General features: G+C 41.2%; 1 protein-coding gene across 1 annotated transcript in view; it reads right to left on the bottom strand.

Moving 5' to 3' along the window:
- LOC136858487 (G-protein coupled receptor GRL101-like) overlaps window positions 1-25,594 on the bottom strand; it is an 826,319-nt gene that overhangs the window by 82,460 nt on the left and 718,265 nt on the right. Inside the window, exons 18-19 of the mRNA XM_068225625.1 lie at window positions 17,187-17,258; window positions 17,031-17,102 (exon numbers count right to left, since the gene is read on the bottom strand). Coding sequence (XP_068081726.1) covers window positions 17,031-17,102; window positions 17,187-17,258 — 144 coding nt within the window. The remainder of the gene's footprint in view (window positions 1-17,030; window positions 17,103-17,186; window positions 17,259-25,594) is intronic.

The following is a 25,594-nucleotide window of genomic DNA, read 5'->3' as shown; positions in this document are numbered from 1 at the left end:
AGAGGAGGCTGCAGGAGAAACGTAATCTGAAAGCTAGATGACGCTTAGTCCACTGCGATGTCCTTTAAGGCTCGGCAGTTCGCCAGATCTTACGGAGCTAGCGAACGAGAGTTGTTCTGTTTCTGGCCGCTAGGAGTTCTGATAGCCGTACCCTCCTGGAAGCGCGCACCAATGCAGTATGATGTTTACTGAGAAATGCATGATGTTCGTGAAGCAGAATTATCGATACTTGAGAGTTTCATTATTTTAAAATCTGTTTTTCCGTGTTTGTTGATGGTAAGTTAAATAATTACAATTATAGTTTTCAATAGAAATGTTCTAAATCGTTCGTATTGAATCTTTCAAACAGTTACCTGTACTCATAGTGATTACCGTATATTATCAATGTTACACTGAAGACATGCAATCTCATTCTTTTCAGATGGTGTACTGTTGCGTTCCATTATGTAAAAATATAAAGAGAAAACTAACGGTATAGGTATAAATTGCCACGAATTTCCTGTGGATCCAGAACTGAAAAAGGAACGGTCAAACTTTATTTCAAGAGAAAAGTTTGACCCAATTCATCTGCAGTTTGTAGTGAACATTTTTCGGAATATGGTTTTTTTTTTGCTATTTGTTTTACGTCGCACCGACACGGATATGTCTTATGGCGACGATGGGATGGGAAAGACCTAGGAAGTGAAAGGAAGCGGCCGTGGCCTTAATTAAGGTACAGCCCCGGCATTTACCTGGTGTGAAAATGGGAAACCACGGAAAACCATCTTCAGGGCTGCTGACAGTGGGGCTCGAACCCACTATCTCCCGATTACTGGATACTGGCCGCACTTAAGCGACTGCAGCTATCGAGCTCGGTTCGGAATATGATTACAAGCCAAATCTTAAAATTCGATTTTCAAAACTTGGTAGTTTGCCAAGTATTTTCCCAAAATATCCGCCCCATAAAGTGACTACAGTAGTAACATCAAGGCGGGAATTAATTAAAGGAAAATGTGTTGGTGAGAAACGAAAAACGAAAATGAACTCATCTCCAGGAACAACTTAATTATAGATGTACTTTCTGTACAATCAACGATGCTGCAATCCTATAAGAGAATGGCCAACCTAACTTCAATTCAGTTGCTATACGGACGGAAGGAACTTTTCGATGTTACAGAAATTAGAAAAGGTAAACAAGCTCAGAGAACTTTTAAGAAAGCGTCATGGATCAGCCAGGAAGATGAAGTACTTTGAAGAGAATGAGCATCACAAAACTGTCGAGTCTCGGAAGACTGTAAAGAAAATTCCAAATGCTTATTTTTATTGTATGAGATAATGAATTTGAGAAAAAGAACCACAATACGGCCAATAACTTCAATAAAACGATACGTGTTGTGGCATTAGTGTTCGGCGAAATTATACAAGTCCGCCTCTGTGGTGTAGTGGTTAGTGTGATTAGCTGCCACCCCTGGACGCCCTGGTTCGTTTCCCGGCTCTGCCACGAAATTTGAAAAGTTGTACGAGGGCTGGAAAGGGGTCCACTCAGCCTCGGGAGGTCAACTGAGTAGAGGTGGATTCGATTCCCATCTCAGCCATCCTGGAAGTGGTTTTTCGTGGTTTCCCACTTCTCCTCCAGGCAAATGCCGGGATGGTCGCTAACTTAAGGCCACGATGGCTTCCTTCCCTCTTCCTTGTCTATTCCTTCCAATCTTCCCATCTGCCGCAAGGCCCCTGTTCAGCATAGCAGGTGAGCCAGCCTGGGCGAGGTACAGGTCATACTCCCCAGTTGTATCCCCAACCCAAAGTCTCACGCTCCAGGTCACTGCCCTCGAGGTGGTAGAGGTGGGATCCCTCGCTGAGTCCGAGGGAAAAGCCAACCCCGGAGGGTAAATACAGTGAAGAAAATGGAAATTGCAACACCCAGAAGGAGTGGTGAAACATTGCTGCAATTGAACTTGCAGGACGAGTATTCGGTTGTGATTCGATTACACTTTCAGGTCCCTCTGACCGCAACTTTGGACGACAATCAATACAGGATATGCCCACAACGAGCTGCAATACATTGATGAATTCGTCGAGGCATGGAGTCAAAAGGGCCTTGATCGCTTCCTGAGGAATTGTGGCCCATGCTTGTTACACTGCACGGACCAGTTGTTCCAGAGTTGTGGGTGGCTGAGGACGGTTGGCCAGTTGTCGACCCATCATATCCCACACATGCTCAATAGGACTGAGGTTCGGGGATCTGGCGGGTCATTCTAAAGTTGTGATGTCGTGGAGAGCTTCTCTGGAGATGCGTGCAGTGTGAACCCGGGCATTGTCCTGCTGAAACATCCCGTTAGCAATGTTCACCATCATAGGCAAAACTACTGGATTGAGTACCCATAGCAGTCATAGTGCCTTCAACAAGCACTAATTGTGATTTCACATTAAAGCCAATAGCTCCCCAGACCATAAGGCTTGGTGTTGGCCCTGAGTGCCTCTCGATAATAAGATCTGGGCAGCCCCTCTCCCCGATACGTCGGCGCACACGATTCCGGCGATCACTGCGGGCAAGACAGAAGCGCGATTCATCACTAAAGACGACCCTATGCCATTCGTCGACCCACGTCGATCTTTCTCCACACCAGGCCAGCCTTACACGTCGCTGTTGTGGGGTCAATGGAACACCTTCTGCAGGGACACGGGCTCGAAAGCCAGCTGCACGCAGGCGATTACCAACTGTTTGTTGTGTAACGTGGGGTGCCACAGCTGCTCGAATTTGCGCTGCTGTTGCATGGTGTTCCATCCGGACCATCCGAATGATGCGGCGATCCTCTCCCACAGTTGTCCGTCGCTCTGAGCCTGTGCCAGGTCTACGAGTGTGGGTACCTTCATTTGACCACTGCTGCCATACACGTTGTACCGTAGATGCCTGTCGGTCAACATGTGCAGCGACAGTCCTTAGCGATAATCCAGCCTCACACAGCCCAATTATCCGAGCCCCCTCAAACGGCGACAGTTGCTGATAGCGTGCTCTTCTCTGTCGTCGAGGCATGTTTGACGGGGAACACTTCATTGCACAGACTGCAAGTCAACTACGCTATACCAGAGTCCGTATACTGGAGTTGATTCCTCCGCGACCAATTACGTGGGGAGACCGGTAGCAACAATCCAATGGGTCTGAAACTTTGATCGTTTACACACCTACATGACATCGTTCCATATCTTGAAAATTAACACAAACGACCAATGCCTTCATGGTGTTGCAATTTCCATTTTCTTAAGTGTAGATCAAGAAAGAAGGAAAGAAAAAAAATATACATATTCGTGAAAGACCATATAATTAAACGGTGAAGTAAAAGATATCTGTGCGCGTAGAGGCGCGCGGTTGTGAGCTTGCATCCGGGAGATAGTAGGTTCGAATCCCACTATCGGCAGCCCTGAAAATGGTTTTCCGTGGTTTCCCATTTTCACACCAGGCAAATGCTGGGGCTGTACCTTAATTAAGGCCACGGCCGCTTCCTTCCAACTCCTAGGCCTTTCCTATCCCATCGTCGCCATAAGACCTATCTGTGTCGGTGCGACGTAAAGCCACTAGCAAAAAAAAGATATCTGTTTAGTTTCGTAGGAGACATCTGTCTTGAAAATGGAGTTACGCCCCTAATTAAAGCTAGGCTCACGGCAGGAGCTGAAAATCTGAATAGGGCCGAATTATTATACAGTCTGGTTATTGATTAATGTCAATAAAACAGCATCTCGGTATGGTGGAAAACTTGATGTATTTTTGGAGAAGTAGTTACTTCAAGCCATAATCAGACACCAAGGGACTCTGAAACATCCAACGGAGACGTTCAAGAAAGCACATCATTGACTAAGGACGCAACACATTATTGTGCTTCCTGATTTGTAGTCTGTCTACTAAATACAGACTGCCTGCAGCGAATTTCTTTAAGAAAAATTTATCAGGTCTCCAAATTCACACCCTGATCAAGCACGTAATCAAAGAAGTTGAAAGCCGTGGTTTCTTTGTACTTCCCATTGTAACTGAAAATTATAAGACCAATGTAGCTAAGATGAAATGATTTTCTAAAGGCAATCAAGTGAAGAGCGTTTTGCCTTGTCCAGAAACTGCAAGTCGGCTGTTATTTTTATCCCTTGACCCGTGTCATATTCATAAGAACTTGGGGAATTATTTACTACCTGCTTTGAAATTTAGTAACTTCCTCGTGTGCACTGAAAGTAAAATGCATTCCACTCCACATAGTGAATTGGTCTGCAAGTCCTTCATTCAAGTTATTTTGAGCCTTATAGCTTCAGCAACAATTGAAGTGTTCGAGAAACCGAAATACTTAAATAGCAAATCCATAAGCCGCAAAGTTCTGCGTATGTGAAGGTGCTGCTTCGAGTCGAGACATGCTGAAGCCAGCGTTCAGGGGTCATCTACCTGCGCCAAACGGAGAAAACTGCAACTACTACCTATAACAAGCGAGCAGGCATATTACCGAGGCTTAAAGGATATCGTAGCGAGCTATGATGACGCATAGGAAAGCAGTTCATAGAAAGAAGACCAGATGGCAGCAGCAAGCATTGAATGTTGTTGCTGCTATCTTAACCATACACACTACTACATACACATATGCAATATGAACGGTGACTGTGATGTGCCGTGAAACGGATCACTGTATCGATTCAGTAACGTGAACGGAATCAAATGAATCGATTCAGTGAAATGAATCGAACATCCCATCACTACTAGATAATACCCGTGGCTGTCTTTTCTTGACGGTAATCATGAGCTCAGGATGAGAACTCCTACGCAGTTAAAAATTAACGGTCCAGCCGTATATCGAACCTGGGGGTCTCTGAACAGAATGCCCCGATAATTCAACCAAGAAACCGGATAATAATAATAATAATAATAATAATAATAATAATAATAATAATAATAATAATAATAACCTATCGTTCGCATGCATTTTGATTTGAGACCATCTAGTTTGCCAATGCGCCCATTTCGGCGTTACAATTTTCCCTACCAGAAGGAAGATTAAACCAAATCCCTCTTGTGCGATGTATGGCCAAGTTTCAATTAATTTTGTCGGGTAAATATGGACGTGTCACCAGAAATCCTTCCAAATTAATCCAGATTAATGATGTTTTACTATCTAGTGTACTTGTAGCACACTCCATTATCTAGTGTCAACAAACGAGATCAATTCAATGGAGCTTCCTTTATTGATCATTTCTGTCTCATTACCTTCTTAAATATCTCGAGAATGTCCCTCAACACATTCTTGGGGGCTGTGTAACATACATACAATACATCAATCATAATTGTAGACTATTATGCTTTTCAACATTCAGTCTGGATACATAGTGCTATTGTATTTACGTCCCACTTACTACTTTTACGGTTTTCGGAGACGCTGAGGTGTCGAAATTTAGTCCCACAGGAGTTCTTTTACGTGCCAGTGAATCTACCGACATGAGGCTGACGTATTTAGCCACCTTCAAACTAATACCACCGGACTGAGCCACGACCGAACCCACGAAGTTCGGGTCAGAAGGTCAGTGCCTCAACTGTCTGAGCCACACAGACCGGCTAATGGCAGAAGTAAGGAAGACATAACATGCAGACTAGCACAAGCAGGGTCCGAGCTCGATAGCTGCAGTCGCTTAAATGCGGCCAGTATCCAGTAATCGGGAAATAGTGGGTTCGAGTCCCACTGTCGGGAGCCCTGAAGATGGTTTTCCGTGGTTTCCCATTTTCACACGAGGCAAATGCCGGGGCTGTACCTTAATTAAGGCCATGGGCGCTTCCTTCCATTTCATAGGCCTTTCCTATCTCATCGTCGCCAAAAGACCGATCTGTGTCGGTGCTACGTAAAGCAACTAGCAAAAAAAAAAAAAAAAAAAAAAAAAAAAGCACAAGCAAGGAAGGTCTTTCTTAAGAAAGTAAATTTGCGCACTTCGAACATTAATATAGGAATTAGAAAGAAGTTTTTGAAGACTTTCGTCTGGAGAATGGCGATATATGGAAGTGGAACATCGATGTTAACTAGCTCACAAAGAAAGAAAGGAAGCTGTTGAAATGTGGTGTTACAGAAGAATACTGAAAGTGAGATGGGTAGATGGAATCAATCACAAATGAAGGGATACTCTATCGAATTGTTGTGAGGAGAACGATTTGGCGAAATTTGACGAATAGAAGAAATAGAATGATACGGCATATCTTAAGACAAAACCAAATTAAACCATATGGCGCAACAACCCCGAAGGGCCATGGCCTGCCAAGTGACTGCTGCTCAGCCCGAAGGCCTCAAATTATGAGGTGTCGTGTGGTCAGCACGACGAATCTTCTTGGCTGTTATTCTTGGCTTCCTACACCGGGGCCACCATCTCACCGTGAGATAGTTCCTGAATTGTAATCACGTAGGCAGAATGGACCTCGAACCAACCATCAGATCCAAGCAAAAATCCTTGACCTGGCCAGGAATCGAACCCCGTGCCTCCGGGTAAGAGTCTGCCACACTACCCCTACACCGGGGGCAGGAAAAACGAAGTTAAGCCAACGGCACGTGGTGTTACCAAGCGGTCATCCACCCATGTACTGGCCCCGCCAAGTGTTGCATAACTGCCGTGATCGGACGACAACCGGGGTACTCAACATGGAATGGCTATTGGCTATTTGTAAACACCTGGACTTATTCAGCTACTTTTTGAGGGAAGTGCATGCAGTAAGAACGTAAGGGGGAGACCAAGATATGAATATAACAAACAGACTACAGTAGTTATGTAGACATTAAAAAGATCTGCATCAAACCAGTCTATGGACCAAAACGACGACAACAAGAACAACAACAACAACAACATCATCCTGAGTCTTTCTCGTCCTCTCTTCCCTGTCACTCTCTTTCCCCTCCACGTGTACATCATTCTTTCTTTTCTTTATTAATCCGTGTACTCTCCAGGGTTGTTTTTCCCTCAGGCCCAGTGAGTGTTCCCTCCTGTACTGCCTCAAAGGCAGTGTCCTGGAGCGTGAGACTTTGGATTGAGTGGATACAACTGGAGAGGACAAGTACTTCGCCCAAGCGGCCTCACCTGCTAGACTGAACAGGGGCCTTGTGGGGGATGGGAAGATTGGAAGGGATAGAAAAGAGGGAAGAAAGCGGCCGTAGCCTTAAGTTAGGTACCAACCCAGCATTTTCCTGGAGGAGAAGTGGGACCCCCCGCGTAACTCAGTTGACCTCCTGAGGCTGAATGGACTCCGTTCCAGCCCTCGTAACACTTTTCAAATTTCGTGGCTGGGAATCAAACCCGGTACTTCGGGGGGTGGCAGCTAATCATACAAACAACTACACCACAGAGGCGGACTCGACATGTCCATACCATATCTATCTGTTCTGTTCCAGCTTGTCATTTAGATTTTGTAACAGTTGATTGTGTCCAGGTTCCGCCTAGTCAATACAATTTAGAATGTTGTTGTTCTTGTTTGAATCATCAGTCCATAGACTGGCTTGATGCAGCTCTCCATGCCACCCTATCCTGTGCTAACCATTTCATCTCGACGTATCTATTGCATTCTACATCAGCCCTAATCGGTTGTCATATTCATACCTTGGTCTACACCTATTCTTACCGCCTACAGTTCCTTCAGAAACCATATGAACAAGTCCTGGGTGTCTTAAGATGTGTCCTATCATTCTCTCTCTCCTTCTCGTCAAATTTAGCCGAATCGATCCCCTCTTACCGATTCGATTCAGTATCTCTTCATTCGTAATTCGATCTATCCATCTCACCTTCAGCATTCATCTGTAACACCACATTTCAAAAGCTTCTATTCTCATTCTTTCCGAGCTTGTTATCGTCCATGTTTCACTTCCATACAATGCCGCACTCCAGATGAGAGCCTCCAGAAACATCTTACTAATTCCTATATCAATGTTTGAAGTATCCGGCTCCATGGCTAAATAGTTAGCGTGCTGGCCTTTAGTCACATGGGTCCCAGGTTCGATTCACGGCAGGGTCGGGAATTTTAACCATCTCTAGTTAATTTCTCTGACATGGGCGGCTGGGTGTATGTGTCATCTACATCATCATTTCATCCTCATCACGACACGCAGGTCGCATACGGGAGTCAAATCGAAAGACCTGCACCTGGTGAGCCGAACATGTCCTCGGACACTCCCGGCACTGAAAGTCATACGCCATTTCGTTTCATTTCAATGTTTGAATTGAGTAAATTTCCTTTCTTAAGAAAGCTCTTCCTTGCTTGTTCTAGTCTACATTTTATCTCCACCTTACTTCTGCCATCGTTAGTTATTTGACTACCCAAGTAACAATATCCATCTACTTCCTTTAAGGCTTCATTTCCTAATCTAATATTTCCTGCATCACCTGCCTTCGTTCTACTGCACTCCATTACTTTTGTTTTGGATTTATTTATGTTCGTCTTGTAATCCTTACCCAGGAATTCGTCCATACCATTCAGCAGCTTCTCGTGATCTTCTGCAGTCTCAGATAAAATTATCATCTGCAAATCTCAAGGTCTTGATTTCCTCTCTATGGATTGTGATTCCCTTTCCAAATTCCTCTTTGATTTCCTTTACTGTACTATGTAAACGTTGAAAAGGAGGGGAGACAAACTGCAGCCTTGCCTCACTCCTTTCTGAATTGCTGCTTCTTTTTCAAAGCCCTCGATTCTTATGACTGCAGACTGATTTTTATACAGATTGTAGATAATTCTTCGTTCCCTGTATCTAATCCCAATCACTTTAAGAATCTTAAATAGCTTGGTCTAATAAACATTATCGAATGCCTTTTCTAGATCCACGAATTCCATGTACGTGGACTTGTCCTTAATTCGATCCTCTAGGACCAGGCGTAAAGCTTCACGTGTTCCTACATTTTTTTCTGAAGCAAAATTGATCTTCTCCCAACTCAGCTTCAACTATTATTTCCATTTTTCTGTAAAATAGTACGTGTTAAAATTTTGCAGGCATGAGATACTAAACTAATGGTGCGGTAGTTTTCACACTTGTCAGCACCGGCTTTCTTGGGAATAGGTATAACAACATTCTGCCGAAAATCGGATGGCACTTCACTTGTCTCATACAACTTATACACTAAATGGAATAAACTTGCCATGCTGGTTTCTCCTAAGGCAGTCAGCAATTCAGAGGGAATCTCATCAATTCCAGGTGCCTTGTTCCTATTTAGGTCTCTTACAGCTCTGTCAAACTCCGACCTCAAAATTGGGTCTCCCATTTCATCAGCATCAATACCCTCTTATTGTTCCAGAACCAAATCATCTACATCTTTACCTTGATACAACTGTTGGATATATTCCTGCCATCTTTCTGCTTTGTATTCTTTCCTCAGAAATGGCTTTCCGTTTGAGCTCTTAATATTCATACACCTAGATTTTCTTTTCCCAAAGGTTTCCTTGATTTTCGTGTATGCAGCATCTACGTTTCCTAGGACCATACAACTTTCGAAATCCTTGCACTTCTTCAGCGATTCTTCCTTAGCTACCTTGCACCTTCTATCCACTTGATTCTTTAATCACGTGCATTCTTTTCTGCCATCTTCATTTCTAGCATTCTTGTATTTTCGTCCTTCATCAATCAGGTCTAGTATCTCCTTAGTTATCCATTGATTCTTAGTTGATCGTTTCTTCCTTCCTAACGTTTCTTCAGCAGCCCTACTGACTCTTCCTCTATTTTGTTTCCTGCTAACATTTCATTTAGTCCTGTGCAACATGTTCCTTGAAACAATCCTCCCACACTCTTTTCTTTCAACTTGTCTAATTCCAACCTCCTTGCATTCCTTCCTTTCTTCAATTTGTTCAACTTCAAATGGCATTTCGTGACCAACATATTGTGGTCAGAGTCCACGTCTGCTCCTGGGAATGTTTTGAAATGCAACACTTGGTTTCTGAATTTCTGCCTAATCATAATGAAGTCTATTTGATACCTTCCAGTGTCTCCAGGTCTCGTCCACGTATACAGCTGTCGTTTGTGGTGTTTGAACCAAGTACTGGCAAGGCTAAATTATGATTAGTGCTGAATTCAACCAGCCGACGTCCTCTTTCGTTCCTTTGTCCCAATCCAAATTCTCCTACTGTACTACCTTCTCTTCCTTGGCCTACCACTGCATTCCAGTCTCCCATCACAATTAGATTCTCGTCACCTTTTACATATTGTATTAAATATTAATATTATGTTTAATAATTTTAGACAGACTTTCGGTTGGCACCAAAAGTGATTGATTTAATTTTCTTTGCATCCTAAAAAAATCTTGGCCAATTGACAAAGTGGTTGAATGAAGGTCTATGATCTAAGTGTTATTCTGAATTTGAGTCTATGTGTGAAATCTTAGATGAACTGTAGGGTGTACTGAAATCATTGAAAGTTGGTATTTATTCTGAATATCACTTAAACGTCGAGTGGATGAATAGGACAAAGACTCTATTTATTTCGATCATAACAGCGTATATAATTCAGTTATTTAATTGCATTCTGAAGATATCAATTGAAGATTTAATTTTAAACGAACGAGAAGCAGGGCGATTTGGATGAGATTAATAAATATTGTCAAAAATTTTAATTATCATCTATTATTCGCCCAGAGAAATCATCCTTCTCTGTACCTGATCCAATAGCAACCGTACAAAACCTGAGATCCTTCCCATGCTCTTGCCCAACAACTATTTCCCGGTACAATATAGTCTTTCCATTTCCTCATCATCAGCTAAACTAGTGGGCATATAGACCTGCACTGTTGTGGTGGGCATTGGTTTGGTGTCCATATTGACGACAGTAATTCTTTCACTACGCTGGTCGTAGTAGCTTACCCGCTGCCCTATTTTCTTGTTCATTATTACACCAACTCCTGCATTTCCCCTGTTTGATTTTGTGTTGATAATTCGGTAGTCGCCTGACCAAAAATCCTGTTCTTCCTGCCAACGTACTTCACTTATACCAACTACATCTAACTTTATCTACCTCCCTTTTCAGATTATCCGACCTACCACAACGATTCAAGCTTCTAACATTCCACGCTCCGACTCGCAGAATGTCAGTATCCATCTTCTTGATGATCACCCCATCTCGTGTAGTCCCCACCCGGAGATCCGAATAGGGGACTTGTTTGCCTCCGGAATATTTTACCCGGGAGGAAGCCATCATAAGTACATCATACAGAGAGAGCTTCGTCTTCTCGGGAGTTAGTTACAGCTGTAGTTTCCCGCTGCTTTCAGCCGTGTAGCAGTATCAACACAGCTAAGCCATGTTGAGTATTATTACAAAGCCATATGTCAATCATGTAGACTGCTGCCCTTCCAACTTCCGAAAGGCTGCTACCCCCATTTCGATGAACCATTCGTTAGTCTGGTCTCTCAACAGATACCCATCCGATATGGTTGCACCTGCGGCTCGGTTATCTGCTTCATTGGGACACGCAAGCCTCCCCACCGCGGCAAGCTCAGATGGTTCGCAGGGGAGGATTCAGAATGTATTATTATTTAAACTATCATTTACTTATATACACACTTATATACAAACACAAGTACATATTTTGAGAAAACAACAAATTCTCTTCTTCAGCTTGTTAGTAAAATCACATGTATCAAAGACCTCATTTATAATGAACTATGTGCCGACAGATTGCGGACGAAAAGACAGTACAACAATACTACAATGTAAGAAAATTGAAACATGAAAATCCTTCCATATTATATCCCAATTCTATGAAATGTCTGCGTATCAATACTTTATTTGAAATTAACCATGTGCCAACATATTGCGGAAAAAATGACAGTACTTCAATATAAAAATGTTAAAAATTCAAATATGACAATCTTTCATTGTATGTCCCAAATTTAAGAAATATCTGTATATGATTTAATAAAATACAGCTGGTTGACTGTTATTCCATTGTATTTAAATGTGGCATTATTATGGTCTTTCACAGTCCCGCAGTTTGGTGTGATTATTTAAATAACTGATTATTTAAACTTGCAATCCAATATTCTAGAAAAAGAAAGAAAGACAGGAAAACTGCAACAACAACAACACCTCCTCTCCTATGCTGCAGACTCCTCTCACTCCACCTCTTCCCGCCCCCCTCCACCCTCTAGTCATTCAGTTCACTAGCTAGTCAGACTGCTGTTTGAAATCCTAGTGCACCCACAAGACCTCTGCATGTTATATAAGTTACATTCTATTTCAACGTTGGTCTCTCAGCCCGTCATGTTTGCCTTTAATACCATTAAATTTTAGTTCTTTTCTTACAGACAAATGAAAAATTCATTTTAACCTGGCCGGCTTGATCTACATTTTAACAGATTTAATTTCCATTAAGATATTTAAAGATAGCAGACGGTCTCAACACCAAATTCTGAGACTGTGAAAGACCATAATAATGCCACATTGAAATACAATGGATCAACAGTCAACCAGCTGTATTTTATTAAATCATATACAGATCTTTCATAAATTTGGGACATAAAATGAAAGATTTTCATATCTGAGTTTTTAACATTCTTAAATTGATGTTTTGTACGCAATCAGTCTGCACATAGTTAATTATAAATAAGGTCTTTGATACATGTGATTTTACTGACAATCTGAAAAAGAGAATTTGTTGTTTTCACGAAACATGTACTTGTGTTTGTATATGTAAGTAAATGATAGTTTAAATGATAATTTAAATGATAATACATTCTGAATTGTATTGACTAGGGGGAACCCGGATACAATTAACTGTTATGATTAAGTCAATACGGACCATTAGTGGCCATCATGGTCAAGTTAATAGATACTGATTTAGATTTTGCACAATTAGCTCTCTTCGTATGTCTTCATTTCTTATCCCTCTTTGTCTTCTCTAACATACTCCTCGCGAATTTCATTTCATTTTGTAGAATATACGTTCTAAATATTCGCAATGATCTACCTGATCCACTTTTGTATTCTCAACCTAACAATCAATTCTCTTAGGTTCCTTTCCAACTGACATCAGTTTAGTCTTGGAAAGGCTATGTTTGTTTATAAGTTAATTTACTAGGGAACTTTTAATCTCACGAAGACTATACATGAACACTTGAGAGAGCGTTTCCCACTTGCTGAAAATATGCTTAAGCTGCGTACCTACGCTGATTTATCTCAATTTTAAATATCCTCAACTCAGCCGCCTTGTGAATATAGGATGTTTCTGATTCTTTTAGAGATCGTGGGGGGTGGCAAGTTCTCAGGTACTAACTTTGAGGTTTCTAGGATATCTCGTTAATTCATTTTCATTTTCATACCTCGATTTAGACATCCCTACACTTCGATCTGCATACTAAGAGAACGTACCCGTCGTTCATAGACCGGTTCATTACGACGTCAGAGACTTACGTCTTAGCATTTACCGTGCTTTGTTTCGAGGCAATGATCGGTAGTGTAATTTTAGAATTTGGAAAGTGTTGGGTAGTGATTTAAAAAGCCTATGGGTGAGGTGGAGGGTAGGCATACAAGGAAGAAAACAACAGCAATAAAGTATACGTAAGAACGGGTATAAACTTTGATATGTCTTACGATCTGTTGTAAGATCTTGTATTTACAACGGTCATTTTTTTAACGCAAATTTCTGGTTTTGGTTGGCATAATTGCTTCACCAGTATTCAGTCCTCATAACTAAAAATTAAACTTATTAAATACTTTACTTACTTCTTTGCGACACATTTACACGACAAAAAAAAATACGCACAGACCCGACATGAAAGTAACATGTGATTGTAGTTCACTCTTTGCTCTTTTCAATGTTATGTGTGTAGTTAAAACGAAACTGAACTAACTCCAGAATTCATCTACAAGCGGACTGCGTCGAGCCACCACCAAAGTAGGAGACGGGCAATTGGAAAGCCTCTTAGAGTGGTAGTTGTTGATATCACTCAAGGTAAAAGACATAATTACAAAATGCATAAGAAATTTCTTCAAGATCGAAGCTAATTTCACCCAAACATCGCCACAGATAACATCTCGGGAAGACAGGCTCTGAATGACAGAACATTTGTATCCGAGCGAGCTGGATCCCACATGCTGTTTAGAGCATGATTCTACAATCTTATGGGATATTTGTTTTACCAATGTTGGTCGTGTCTTTATAAAATTTTCTGTTATATTAAGGTAAACCAGCGTATGCGTTATTATTAATAAAATGATATTATCAATAGCTACGTTTGTGGACGGGGCGGGCGGCTCACATGCCCCTGTGACCTTATATACGGAACGCCTCTAGTCTGAAATAGCTACAGTGCTTAATGTATACAATGCCAGGTGTATGCATAAGTCTTTTCCCGTTTCAGTAAGAGATGGCGATAGTGAACAGTACGCAGCGTATGAATTTGACACTTACGTCAATTTGTTCGTCTGTCATTAACCTACCAACACACACAAGTTGAGTCCAAAAACACAAGCGTCTGTGTTGTATCGTTCAGTGATCATGTTGACGTTTGTGTCTGAAAAAGAACATTTACGGCACGTATTGCTTTTCTTAGTTAATCAAAAGTAAAGGGCTATGGAAAGTCATCATTTGCTGGTAGAAACATATGGCAAACACGCTCCATCGATTAGAACATGTGAGACATAGTGTCTACAATTTAAACGTGGTGATTACAATGTGAAAGACAGTACGCGCTCTGGTAGACCACAAAGGAGCAATTGCCCGGATAAATTGTTAATGCACAACGCTATCGCCAATAAATGATTAATTTAAATCACTCATTGATCGACAGACGACCGGAATGGGCCAGAAGACATGGTAAAGTGATTTTCTTACACGACAATGCGCCGTCCCAAATAGCAAAACCAATGGAAAACTCCTTGAAATCGCTTGGATGGGACATCCTTCCGCACCCGCTGTACTACCCAGACCTGGCGGCATCTATCACCTCTTCGCATCAATAGGGCACGTACTCGCAGAGCAGCACTTCAGCAATTTGAGGAAGTTGGAAAATGGCTCGATGAATTGTTTGCCGCAAAAGAAAAGCAGTTTTTTTGGAATGGTGTTCATAGCTTACCTGAAAGATGGGCGAAGTGTGCAGAAGCCGATGGCCAATATTTTGAATAAGTTAAAATGAATTTCGCTTGAAAAGGACGTGTTTTCTTTGACACAAAAACCGACACAAAACTTGTGCATACACCTGGTATGTTAGTTGTCACTTCAAGAGAGCAAAAAAAAAAAACAAAAACAATTATTGCTAGGCCTACTCATCACCTTTGAGAAGGTGACAGGACAATGCGCCGTCTCACACAGAAAAACCAGTGAAAAACACCTTGAAATCGCTTGGATGGGACATCCTTTCGCACCCGCCGTACTACCCAGACCTGAGGCCATCTGTCCATCACCTCTTCGCATCAATGGGGCAGGCGCTCCCAGAGCAGCACTTCAGCAATTTCGAGGAAGTTGGAAAATGGCCCGATGTCGTGAGGAAAACAGTGACATTGCATGACCCACAATTGTGTTCGTCCTTGAGTCTTATTTAATATCACCGAGAAGCTGTCTATGATTGAAACTGTAGGCGGTTTCAAATCAGAGGAGAGTTTGCCTCCATAAGTGGAAGTGTAGGAATGAATGCCATTTCGCCTATATCAAAATCTGTCAAAATACTGAATTATATTTTTTATGAAAATCCATCACTTGCAAACACTACAGTAGTATTGTTACATGGTGCGAGAACACATAGATTACACAAAAGTATAACAGTTGTTCCACCTTTCACAGTATTTCATCTTCAGGGAGAAGTGGTGTAGTGCACCTTAGGTATGCGACGATCACCCCCAGGGTTTAAAACTGTTTCTGGATCTGCAAATCGCTTCACGTGCATGGAATTTCGCTCAAGTTTCGAACCCATTTATCTCCTAAATGCACGTTATCAGTTACACACTTTACATAATTAAATTTGTCACGCTTGCGCAGTAGCGAAAACTCGGACTTTTGTTTTAGATATTTATTTCCTGTCTATTTTTTACACTTAAATAAGGATGACGCAATCATTCCTCAGTCACTGGGTTGTCATGTACTCTCCTAGTCATATATAGTGCACTGTTCTATGTTTTATATCTCAGATGTACAGATATACAAAAATGCACCTTAACTCCTGCCTCGTATCTTAATAAATATATCTAAAAGCATTTAAGGGCGCCTATAAGTGAACTGCCAACGATCCGCTTCTGTACCGTAACCTTTTCTTGTTTCAGGTAAACTTTCAGTTATATCAGAACTTTTGAAATGATATTGAACCCATGACCTTACTTTACAAGGGTTCAATATGCATTTTAAGTGGTGCCCATGAGTTGAGTGAGTTGGTACATTATACAGAGAGAGATTAATTGGAATATATCTAGTTGTTCCCCCTTTATAGTGTACACACGGGATAAAGTTTTAACTTTCCGCGCATTGATTTTTTAAACAATAAGAAACAATCAAATAAAAAGTCCATGCGAATTCCAAAAGAACAGACAATAATTGAATTTTGGACAAGTATTTCTTTGACTATCCAGATACTGTGAGCATGAATCACTTCGTTAAACGCGTGCCTCCTATATTAAAGGTAACAATATCCAATACCAGCCACGCTTAACTAGGCATTTGGGACATCGAAAATAAAATATCGTCGTGTGAGTAAATTGACTGAAAATTTAAGGAAACTATTTCTCGACGATCTTTCAGTACCGTGAGGCCTTTTGAGACAGATACTGACAGATACACTGTACTTGTGGCTACTTACTTGTACTTACTTACGCCACATGCTAAAATTTCTACAGCGACATGCGGTAAACCAGTTCAGAACTGACTTTTAGGCATCCTGATTCGTGTCAGATCAAGATGCATGCACACAAATAATTGTACAACAACAACAACAACAATAATAATAATAATAATAATAATAATAATAATATTTTATGAATATTATTTGTCGGTGAATTCTAGTGTTAATATACAACACGAACAAGATACAGTGCAGTTATCACTCTGTTGTTGAACAAAGAACTATCAAGCTGATTGTGAAAGGGTATGGTACTTACAGCTCTCTAAGCTGGGGCAAGCCGGTAAGAGCACCGTCCGCCAGGGTGGTGATCGCGTTGTGTGATAAATCTCTGTTGAAAGGAAAGATCTCTTTCAGTTATTTTATTATGTTGTCAAAGTATATACAAAGTGAAATACTCCAAAGGAACACTTACAATCCGGACAAGTGTCTCAGGCCAATGAATGCTCCTTGGGATATATTGTTCAGCCTTTGATAGCTCAGATCACTGAAACGAAATAATAACATATTCCTTTACTTGTAATCAAATTGAATATTATAGGAACTTAGTACGAATGGAAATTACTTGAATTACACTTACACTTTTAAAATTCAATGCAATATACACACAGAGATTAGCGTATATATTTATCACATAGCAACACTTCCTCAATTTAAAGGTTGCCTAAAATACAAAGTATACTTAATTTCTTATTCCTTATTTCTTATTTATTACTCCCTTTGCACTCCAGGATTGGTTTTTCCCTCGGACTCAGCGAGGGATCCAACCTCTACTGCCTCACGGGCAGTGTTCTGGAGCGTGAGACTTTGGGTTGGGGATACAACCGGGGAGGAGTACCAGTACTTCGCCCAGGTGGCCTCACCTGCTAAGCGAAACAGGGGCCTTGTGGAGGGGGAGAGTGGAGATGGGAAGATTGGAAGGGATAGTCAAGGAAGAAGGAAGGAAAGGGCCGTGGCTTTAAGTTAGGTACCATCGCGGCGTTTGCCTGGAGGAGAAGTGGGAAACCACGGAAAGCCATTTCAAGGATGGCTGAGGTGGGAATCGAAACCATCTCTATGCAGTCGACCTCCAGAGGCTGAATTGATCCCGTTTCAGCCATCGTGCCACTTTTCAAGAAGATTATCAGATGTGGAGGAAGAACAACTCAATGTTGCAATTGCAGCGAGCCTCAAGTCAAACTAAGAATTTATTAAAGATAAGCTGATTTCTAGTGCTGATGATGCAATTTCTCATTATCATAAAAGTCTGTCTGGGAAAGGATGGACACTGAAAGTTCATGATGCAACAGGTTATTTGGATTCAATAGATTTAACTGCAGTACCAGGTCCTACTTCAGCTTCTATAGTTATCGGCGGCGACCTTGTACTGTATGTGATGTTGTAATAATGAACTAGAAGTTTGGATTAGATAAGATTCCCAAGACTTTACATAAATTATGTTTAGTTGATGTACTTGATAAGTTTGTAGAATTTGTAAGAAAGAATACAGAAATAGGTGTTTACAACGAGCATGTAATACTTAATTTTATTGAAACATTATCTGAAATTGGTAACAACTGTGAAACTTTAGATTTTCTGAAAGAGCAGTTGGTTTTATGGCAAAATTCTGCCAACAATAGGCGATATAGATCACACAATGTTACTTCTTTGTTTTATTTTCCTTTACTTAACAGCTGCTTATATCGTACTATACAATAGCAAATTGTTGCTTTTATCCCACCGAGGAACATTACGAAACTGACATGTGCTTTTTCACTGACTGACTGGAGTATTGAAGGTAGCATCAGTTACTTAAAGAGTAAGGTAAGGCTGTTGAAGGAAAATTAATTGTGAATATACATATTGATGAGATATATGTAAATCCTCAACTTAATTTTATAGCAGGCACAATTTTTTGTCCAGTGAAGACAATTCAACCCGTGTAGCTAAAAGAGCACAAGTATGCATGTTATCTGGTGTAATTTCAAATGATAAAGATGTAGTGACAATTTATTGTACATGTTAGCCACATGACAGCGTTGCAACTGTACGGTTTGTTGGTGAATGTTTTATAAGTAATTGATAACATAGGATTCAAGATCATAGCTTTAGTTTCTGACAATAACTGTATCAATAGGAAGGCTTTTCAGCATTTTTCCGTCAGTCAGAAATTAGAAACTGTAGTACCCAATCCCTGTGATAGTGACAGGAAACTCATTTTTTTTAAATATTTGATGCTCTGGACATAATTACGTAAATACATTAGGAACAACTGGATAAGTAAAAGAACTGTGAGCAATTGCCTCACATTTCCAGATTTCAATCATTTTCATTTAATTTCTGAAGTCGAATTATTTGGAAACACTCTATCAAAATGAAAAGAATGCACTTGTAAAGTTTGGACATACTTTATCCTATAAGACTGTCTATTCAACCTCAATCGAAAAACAATTTGTGGGCCGATGACCTTGATGTTGGGCCCCCTTAAACAGCAAGCGTCATCATCATCATCATCATCAAAACAATTTGTAAACCCAGCTCTGGTCATTTTCAATGCAAAAATATTGCAGCACTCGAGTGTGTGTCTAAAGAAATGAAAATTTTTCTGGATTTGAGGGCACTTGCCGATTTCTACCCATTATTTGTTCATGGTAGAAGATAGCTATTATAAAAGTGCATTTGATGGGAAAAGGTTGAATAACGATTTCTTTTTATAAGTTGCTTTACGTCGCACCGACACAGATAGGTCTTATGGCGACGATGGAATTGGAAATGGATAGGAGTGGGAAGGAAACGGCCGTGGCCTTAATTAAGGTACAGCACCAGCATTTGCCTGGTATGAAAATGGGAAACCACAGAAAACATCTTCAGGGCTGCCGACAGTGGGGTTCGAAGCCACTATCTCCCGAATGACAATTTTAGGGAAACAATTAAGGTGGCAATTTTCAATTGCACTTTTTTTTTTACAAAAGTTGTCATTATGGTTAAAGGCATGGAGAATTAATGTTTCTACAAATAAATCCCTCTCTGCAGAAACTTTTCAGGCATTCATTATAACGATAAATCTATTCATTTTTTCTCATACAGAATGTTTTCTGCATACAAGGTACATTACCTTACTTACTACATTAAGTTTAAGAATGATGTGTTAGAGGCAAGGTTTGGATGTCACAGGCAGTTAAGTGGAGCTTTGCTATTTGTTTAACGTCGCACCGACACAGATAGGTCTTATGGCGACGATGGGACAGGAAAGGCCTAGGAATGGGAAGGAAGCGGCCGTGGCCTTAATTAAGATATAGCCCCAGCATTTGCCTGGTGAGAAAATAGGAAAACTCGGAAAACCATCCTCAGGGCTGCCGACAGTGAGGTTCGAACCCGGATGCGAGCTCACAGCTGCGCGCCCCTAACCGCACGGCCAACTCGCCCGGTGTTAAGTGGAGCCAGCTACCACATGTCATTCTTGCATTTAATTGTGAGTGAGAGGAAACGCAGGTTTAAGTCTGTAGTGTTGTTAGCAGAGAAGAATGGAAATGTTTCATTAGCAACACTATTACCATACTGAGATGAACCACAGACTTCTGTGGGCATTACACCCTTCAGTTCAGTTTTGGAATCAGAATTTTCAATACAATGTACTATATACTTGAAGAGGTACTTCCAATTTTCAGTTACATTGCAGGATGTGTAGTCAGGAACTAAATACAACAAAATTGTGAATTGTGTGTTTCATGGCTGCAAAGTAAGAAAACTGTGGATGTTGAAATACCACGCGATTTCAAACGAATTGAGGCAATAGACAGACGAAAGCTTATGTTACCCTCAGAACTGTCCTTAATTGCAATTTGTAGTGTATGATTTGTAATACAGATAATAGTTGATAATTGTATGGGCAGACTTTTAGCTTGCATGAATCAGCTGGGACGATTAATTTTTTTAGTCGCTCGCGATTCGTAAAGTAGCTGGCCATATAAGATGTAGAGATTACTGTTACAATGTACGAACGCTTGAAAATAAAAGAAAAGGCTAGGTTATTCACGTGAGCAAATCCAAGGATCGTTCATATAAGCGCAGTTGTTGGGCAAAGACTGGATGGGTTACGCGATTTCGCTCACTCGTGTGCGCCCGGGTCCGCCTCTGTGGTGTAGTGGTTAGTGTGACTAGCTGCCACCCCCAGGGTCCCGGCTCCGCCACGAAATTTGAGGTCAACTGAGTAGAGTAGAGATGTGTTAGATTCCCACATCAGCCAACCTGGAAGTGGTTTTACGTGGTTTCCCACTTCTCCTCCAGGCAAATTCCGGGATGGTACCTAACTTAAGGCCACGGCCGCTTCCTACCCTCTTCATTGTCTCTCCCTTCCAATCATCCCATCCCCCCGCAAGGCCCCTGGTCAGCATAGCGGGTGAGGTTCCCTGGGCGAGGTAATGGTCACCCTCCCCAGTTGTATCCCACGACCCAGAGTAGGCAGTAGAGGCTGAGACCGAGCGAAGAACCGAACCTTGAGGGTAATCAGGTAAAGAAGAAGTAGAAGAAGAAGGAGAAGAAGAAGAAGCACTGCGCGCCCGGGCCTGTCTTTCTTGTTGGCCTTGGTTCTGGGGGAACAAAGCCTGTTCTTGTTGTCAGCTCACTATGAACGCCTTGACGCCTCGCTTCAGTATGCCGCAAACTCTTGTTTGGTGGTCATTGTATTTGTAAGTATGGATATTCGTTCAGGTAATAATAATTTCGTGTGGTTATTTCTAGCCGGGTGCAGCCCTTGTAAGGCAGGCGCTCCGATGAGGGTGGGCGGCATCTGCCATGTGTTATTGTGGTGCAGAATAGTTGCAGGGATGTTGGGGACAGCACAAACACCCAAACACCGAGCCACTAGACTTAACCAGTGAAGGTTAAAAATCCTTGACCCGGCCGGGAATCGAACCCTCGATCTGAACCGAAGGCCAGTACGCTGACAATTTAGCCAATGAGTCGGACATTCATACATGTGATTACATTATTATCTATTTATATGCTGCGTAGTTAATATTTGGCATCCAACCACATTTGAGTTACTTTTAAAATTTCAATTTCTCCACCGGAATGTTTCAGTTTTACGAACGATGGTGGTCCGCTGGATGTAAGGGGCGAATAAAACTTGTGCTTTAATTCCGAAAGTGACAATTTTGACCTTTTGACTTCATACTGACATAGAATCGCCAAAATTACTCAACGTGTATTGCGGTTTTGAGCCGCAATTTTCTCTACTGTCAATTAGTTCTTCTTTTCTGGGAATATATAATATAATTTTGTGTGGCTATTTCTAGCCGAGTGCAGCCCTTGTCAGGTAGACCCTCCGATGAGGGTGGGCGGCATCTGCCATGTGTAGGTAACTGCGTGTTATTGCGGTGGAGGATAGTGTTATATGTGGTGTGTGGGTTGCAGGGATGTTGGCGACAGCACAAACACCCAGCCCCCGAGCCAATGGAATTAACCAATTAAGGTTAAAATCCCCGACCCGGCCGGGAATCGAACCCGGGACTCTCTGAACCGAAGCCCAGTACGCTGACCATTCAGCCAACGAGTCGGACTTTCTGGGGATGATATCATATTATATGAATAATAATAATGTTTTTGTTGTCGTTTAAGTCATCAGTCAATAGACTGGTTTGATGCAGCTCTCCAAGCCACCTTATAATGTGCTGAACTTTTCATTTCTACGTAGCTATTACATTCGACATCTACTCTAATCTGCTTGTCATATTCATACCTTGGTCTACGTCTACCGTTCCTACCGCCTACAATTCCGTCAAAAACCAACTGAGGAAGTCCTGAATGTCTTAAGACGTGATCTATCATTCTATTCTTTTTTCTCGTCAAATTTAGCTAAATCAATCTCCTCTCACCAGTCTATTCAGTATCTCTTCATTCGTGATTCGATGAACACACCTCACCTTCAGCATTTTTCTGTAACACCTCGTTTCAAAATATTTTATTCTATTTCTTTCTGAGATATTTAACATCCATGTTTCACTTCTATTCAATGTCATGCTCCAGACGAAAGTCTTCAAAAACATCTTTCTAATTTCAATATCAATGCTCGAAGTGCACACATCTGTTTTCTTAAGAAAAGTGCTAGTCTGCATTTGATGTCCTCACTTCTGCCTTCGTTAGTTATTCTACTACTCAAGTAACAATATTCATCTACTTCCTTTAAAACTGCATTTCCTAATTTAATACTTTTAGTTCCTTCATCACCTGAACCCATTAGTTTTGTTTAGGACTTACATATTTTTATGTTGTACTCCTTCCCCAACAATCCGTCCATACCATTCAGACATTTGTCCAGATCTCATACAGACTCAAATAAGATAACAATATCATCGACAAATCTCAGTTTTGATTTCCTTTCCTTATATTGTTATCCCCTTTCCAAATTCCGCTTTGAATTCCTTTACCGTCTGTTCTGTATAAACGTTGAAAATAAGGTGGACGAAATGCAGCCTTGCCTCACTCCCTTCTGGATTGCTGCTTCTTTTTCAAAGCCCTTATCACTTATCACCACAGACTGATTTTTGTACAGATTGTATATAATTCTCCATTTTCGGCATCTGATCCCGATCATATTCAGAATCTCCAATACCTGGTCCAGTCTATATTATCGAATGCCTTTTCTAGATCTATGAACGCCATGTACGTAGGATTGTTCTTCTTAAGATAAGACTAAAGTCAGGATTGCTTCCCGTGTCCCTACATGTTTCCTGAAGCTAAATTGATCTTCTCCAAACTCATTTTCAAATTGTCTTTCCATTCTTCTGTAAAAAATACCTATTAAAATTTTGCAGGCATGAGATACTAAACTAATGTGCGATAGTTTTCACACATGCCAGCACCGGCTCTCTTGGAAATAGGTATAACAACATTCTGCCTAAAATCGGATCGCACCTCTCCTCGATTTCTTAAGGCGGCCAATAATTATGAGGGTTTTTCATAAATTCTAGGTGCCTTGTTCCTATTTAGGTCTCTCGAAACTCTGTCGAATTCCGACCTCATAACTTGGCCTCCCATTTCGTCAGCATCAACAGCCTCTTCTTGTTTCAGAATCACATAATCTGTGTCTTTACCTTAATACAACCGTTGGATATGTTCCCGCCAACTTTCTGCCCTGTCTTTATCAGTAGAAGGGGTTTTCCATCTGAGCTCTTAATATTCATACACCTAGTTTTCCTTTCTCCAAACGTTTCCTTCGTTTTTGCTATATGCTGCATCTGCCTTTGCCAGGACCACACAACCTTCGACATCCCTGCAATTCTCTTTCAGCCATTCCTTGATTCGCCTGTATTCTTTCCTGCCGTTCTCATTTTTTGCATTCTTGTACTTTCGTCGTTCGTCAATCAGGTCTAGTATCCCCTGAGTTATTCACTGGTTTTTAGTATATATCTTTCCTTTCTTCAGCACCCCCACTGACCTCATTCTTCACGATGGTCCATTTTTTCTCTACTGTGTTTTCTTCAGCCTTTTCATTTAGTCCGTGTGCAACTTGTTCCTCGAAACAATCCCTCACACTCTTTTCTTTCAACTTTTCTACACCCTGTCTCCTTACATTCCTTCCCTTCTTCAATTTCTTCAACTTCAGATGGTATTTCATGACCAACAAGTAGTGGTCAGAGTCCACGTCTGCTCCTGGGAAAGTCTTGCAATACCTGGTTTATGAATCTCTCTCTAATCTTTTCGTATCTTCCAGTGTCCCCAGGTCTCTTTCACGTTTGCAGCCGTCGTTTGTGGTATTTGGACCAAGTATTAGCAAGTATTAATCATTATCGGCGCAGAATTCAACCAGCCGACTTCCTCTATCATTCCTTTGTCCCAATCCTTATTATCCTACTGTATTACCTTCTTTTCCTTGGCCTACCACTCCGTTCCAGTCTCCCATCACAATTCGATTTTCGTCACTTTTTACGTATTGTATTCAAACTTCTCTTGATATAATCTTTCGATTTTGTCATCATCTGCTGAATTAGTAGGCATATTGACCTGCACTAATGTGGTGGGCATTGGCTTGGTGTCTATTTTGACAACAATATTCCTTTCACTACGCTGCTCGTAGTAGCTTACCCACTGCCCTATTTTCTTATTCACTATTAAACCAACTCCTATATTTTTCCTGTTTGATTTTGTGTCTGTAATTCTGTAGTCGCCTGATCAAAAATCCTGCTTTTCCTGCCAACGTACTTCACTTATACCAACTACATCCAACTTTAGTCTATCCATCACCCTTTTAAGATTCTCTAACCTACCGCAACGATTTAAACTTCTGACATTCCACGCTCCGAAAGCAGAATGCCAGTATTAATTTTCCTGATGATTGCCCCATGTCGTGTAGTCCCCACCCCGAGATCCGAATTTGGGAACTATTTTACCTCTGTAATATCTTACCAGTGAGGAAACCAACAGCATGTCATCGGGAGTTACTTGCGGCTGCGCCTTCCCGTTGCTTTTAAGCGTCTAGCAATATGGACACTGCTAAGCCATGTTAAGTATTATTACAAGGCAATGTCAGTCAATCATCTAGACTTCTGCCTTGCAACTTCCGAAACACCGTTACCCCCATTTCGACAAAACATTCTTTAATCTGGTCTCTCGACAGATACCCATCCGATATAGTTGCATCTGCAGCTCGGCTATCTGCTCAAATCGGACGCAGAAGCCTCCCCACCGCAGCAAGATCATATTATGGTTCGCAAGGGATAATAATAATAATAATAATAATAATAATAATAATAATAATAATAATAATAATAATAATAATAATAATGATGAGAAGAAGAAGAAGAAGTTGACTAAAAGCATTGCCACTTTGTACCAACAAAAATT

The sequence above is a fragment of the Anabrus simplex genome, chromosome 1 (genome assembly GCF_040414725.1).
Source record: "Anabrus simplex isolate iqAnaSimp1 chromosome 1, ASM4041472v1, whole genome shotgun sequence".
In the NCBI taxonomy this organism is placed as follows: domain Eukaryota; kingdom Metazoa; phylum Arthropoda; class Insecta; order Orthoptera; family Tettigoniidae; genus Anabrus; species Anabrus simplex.
This window is presented reverse-complemented; position numbering and strand designations above follow the sequence as displayed.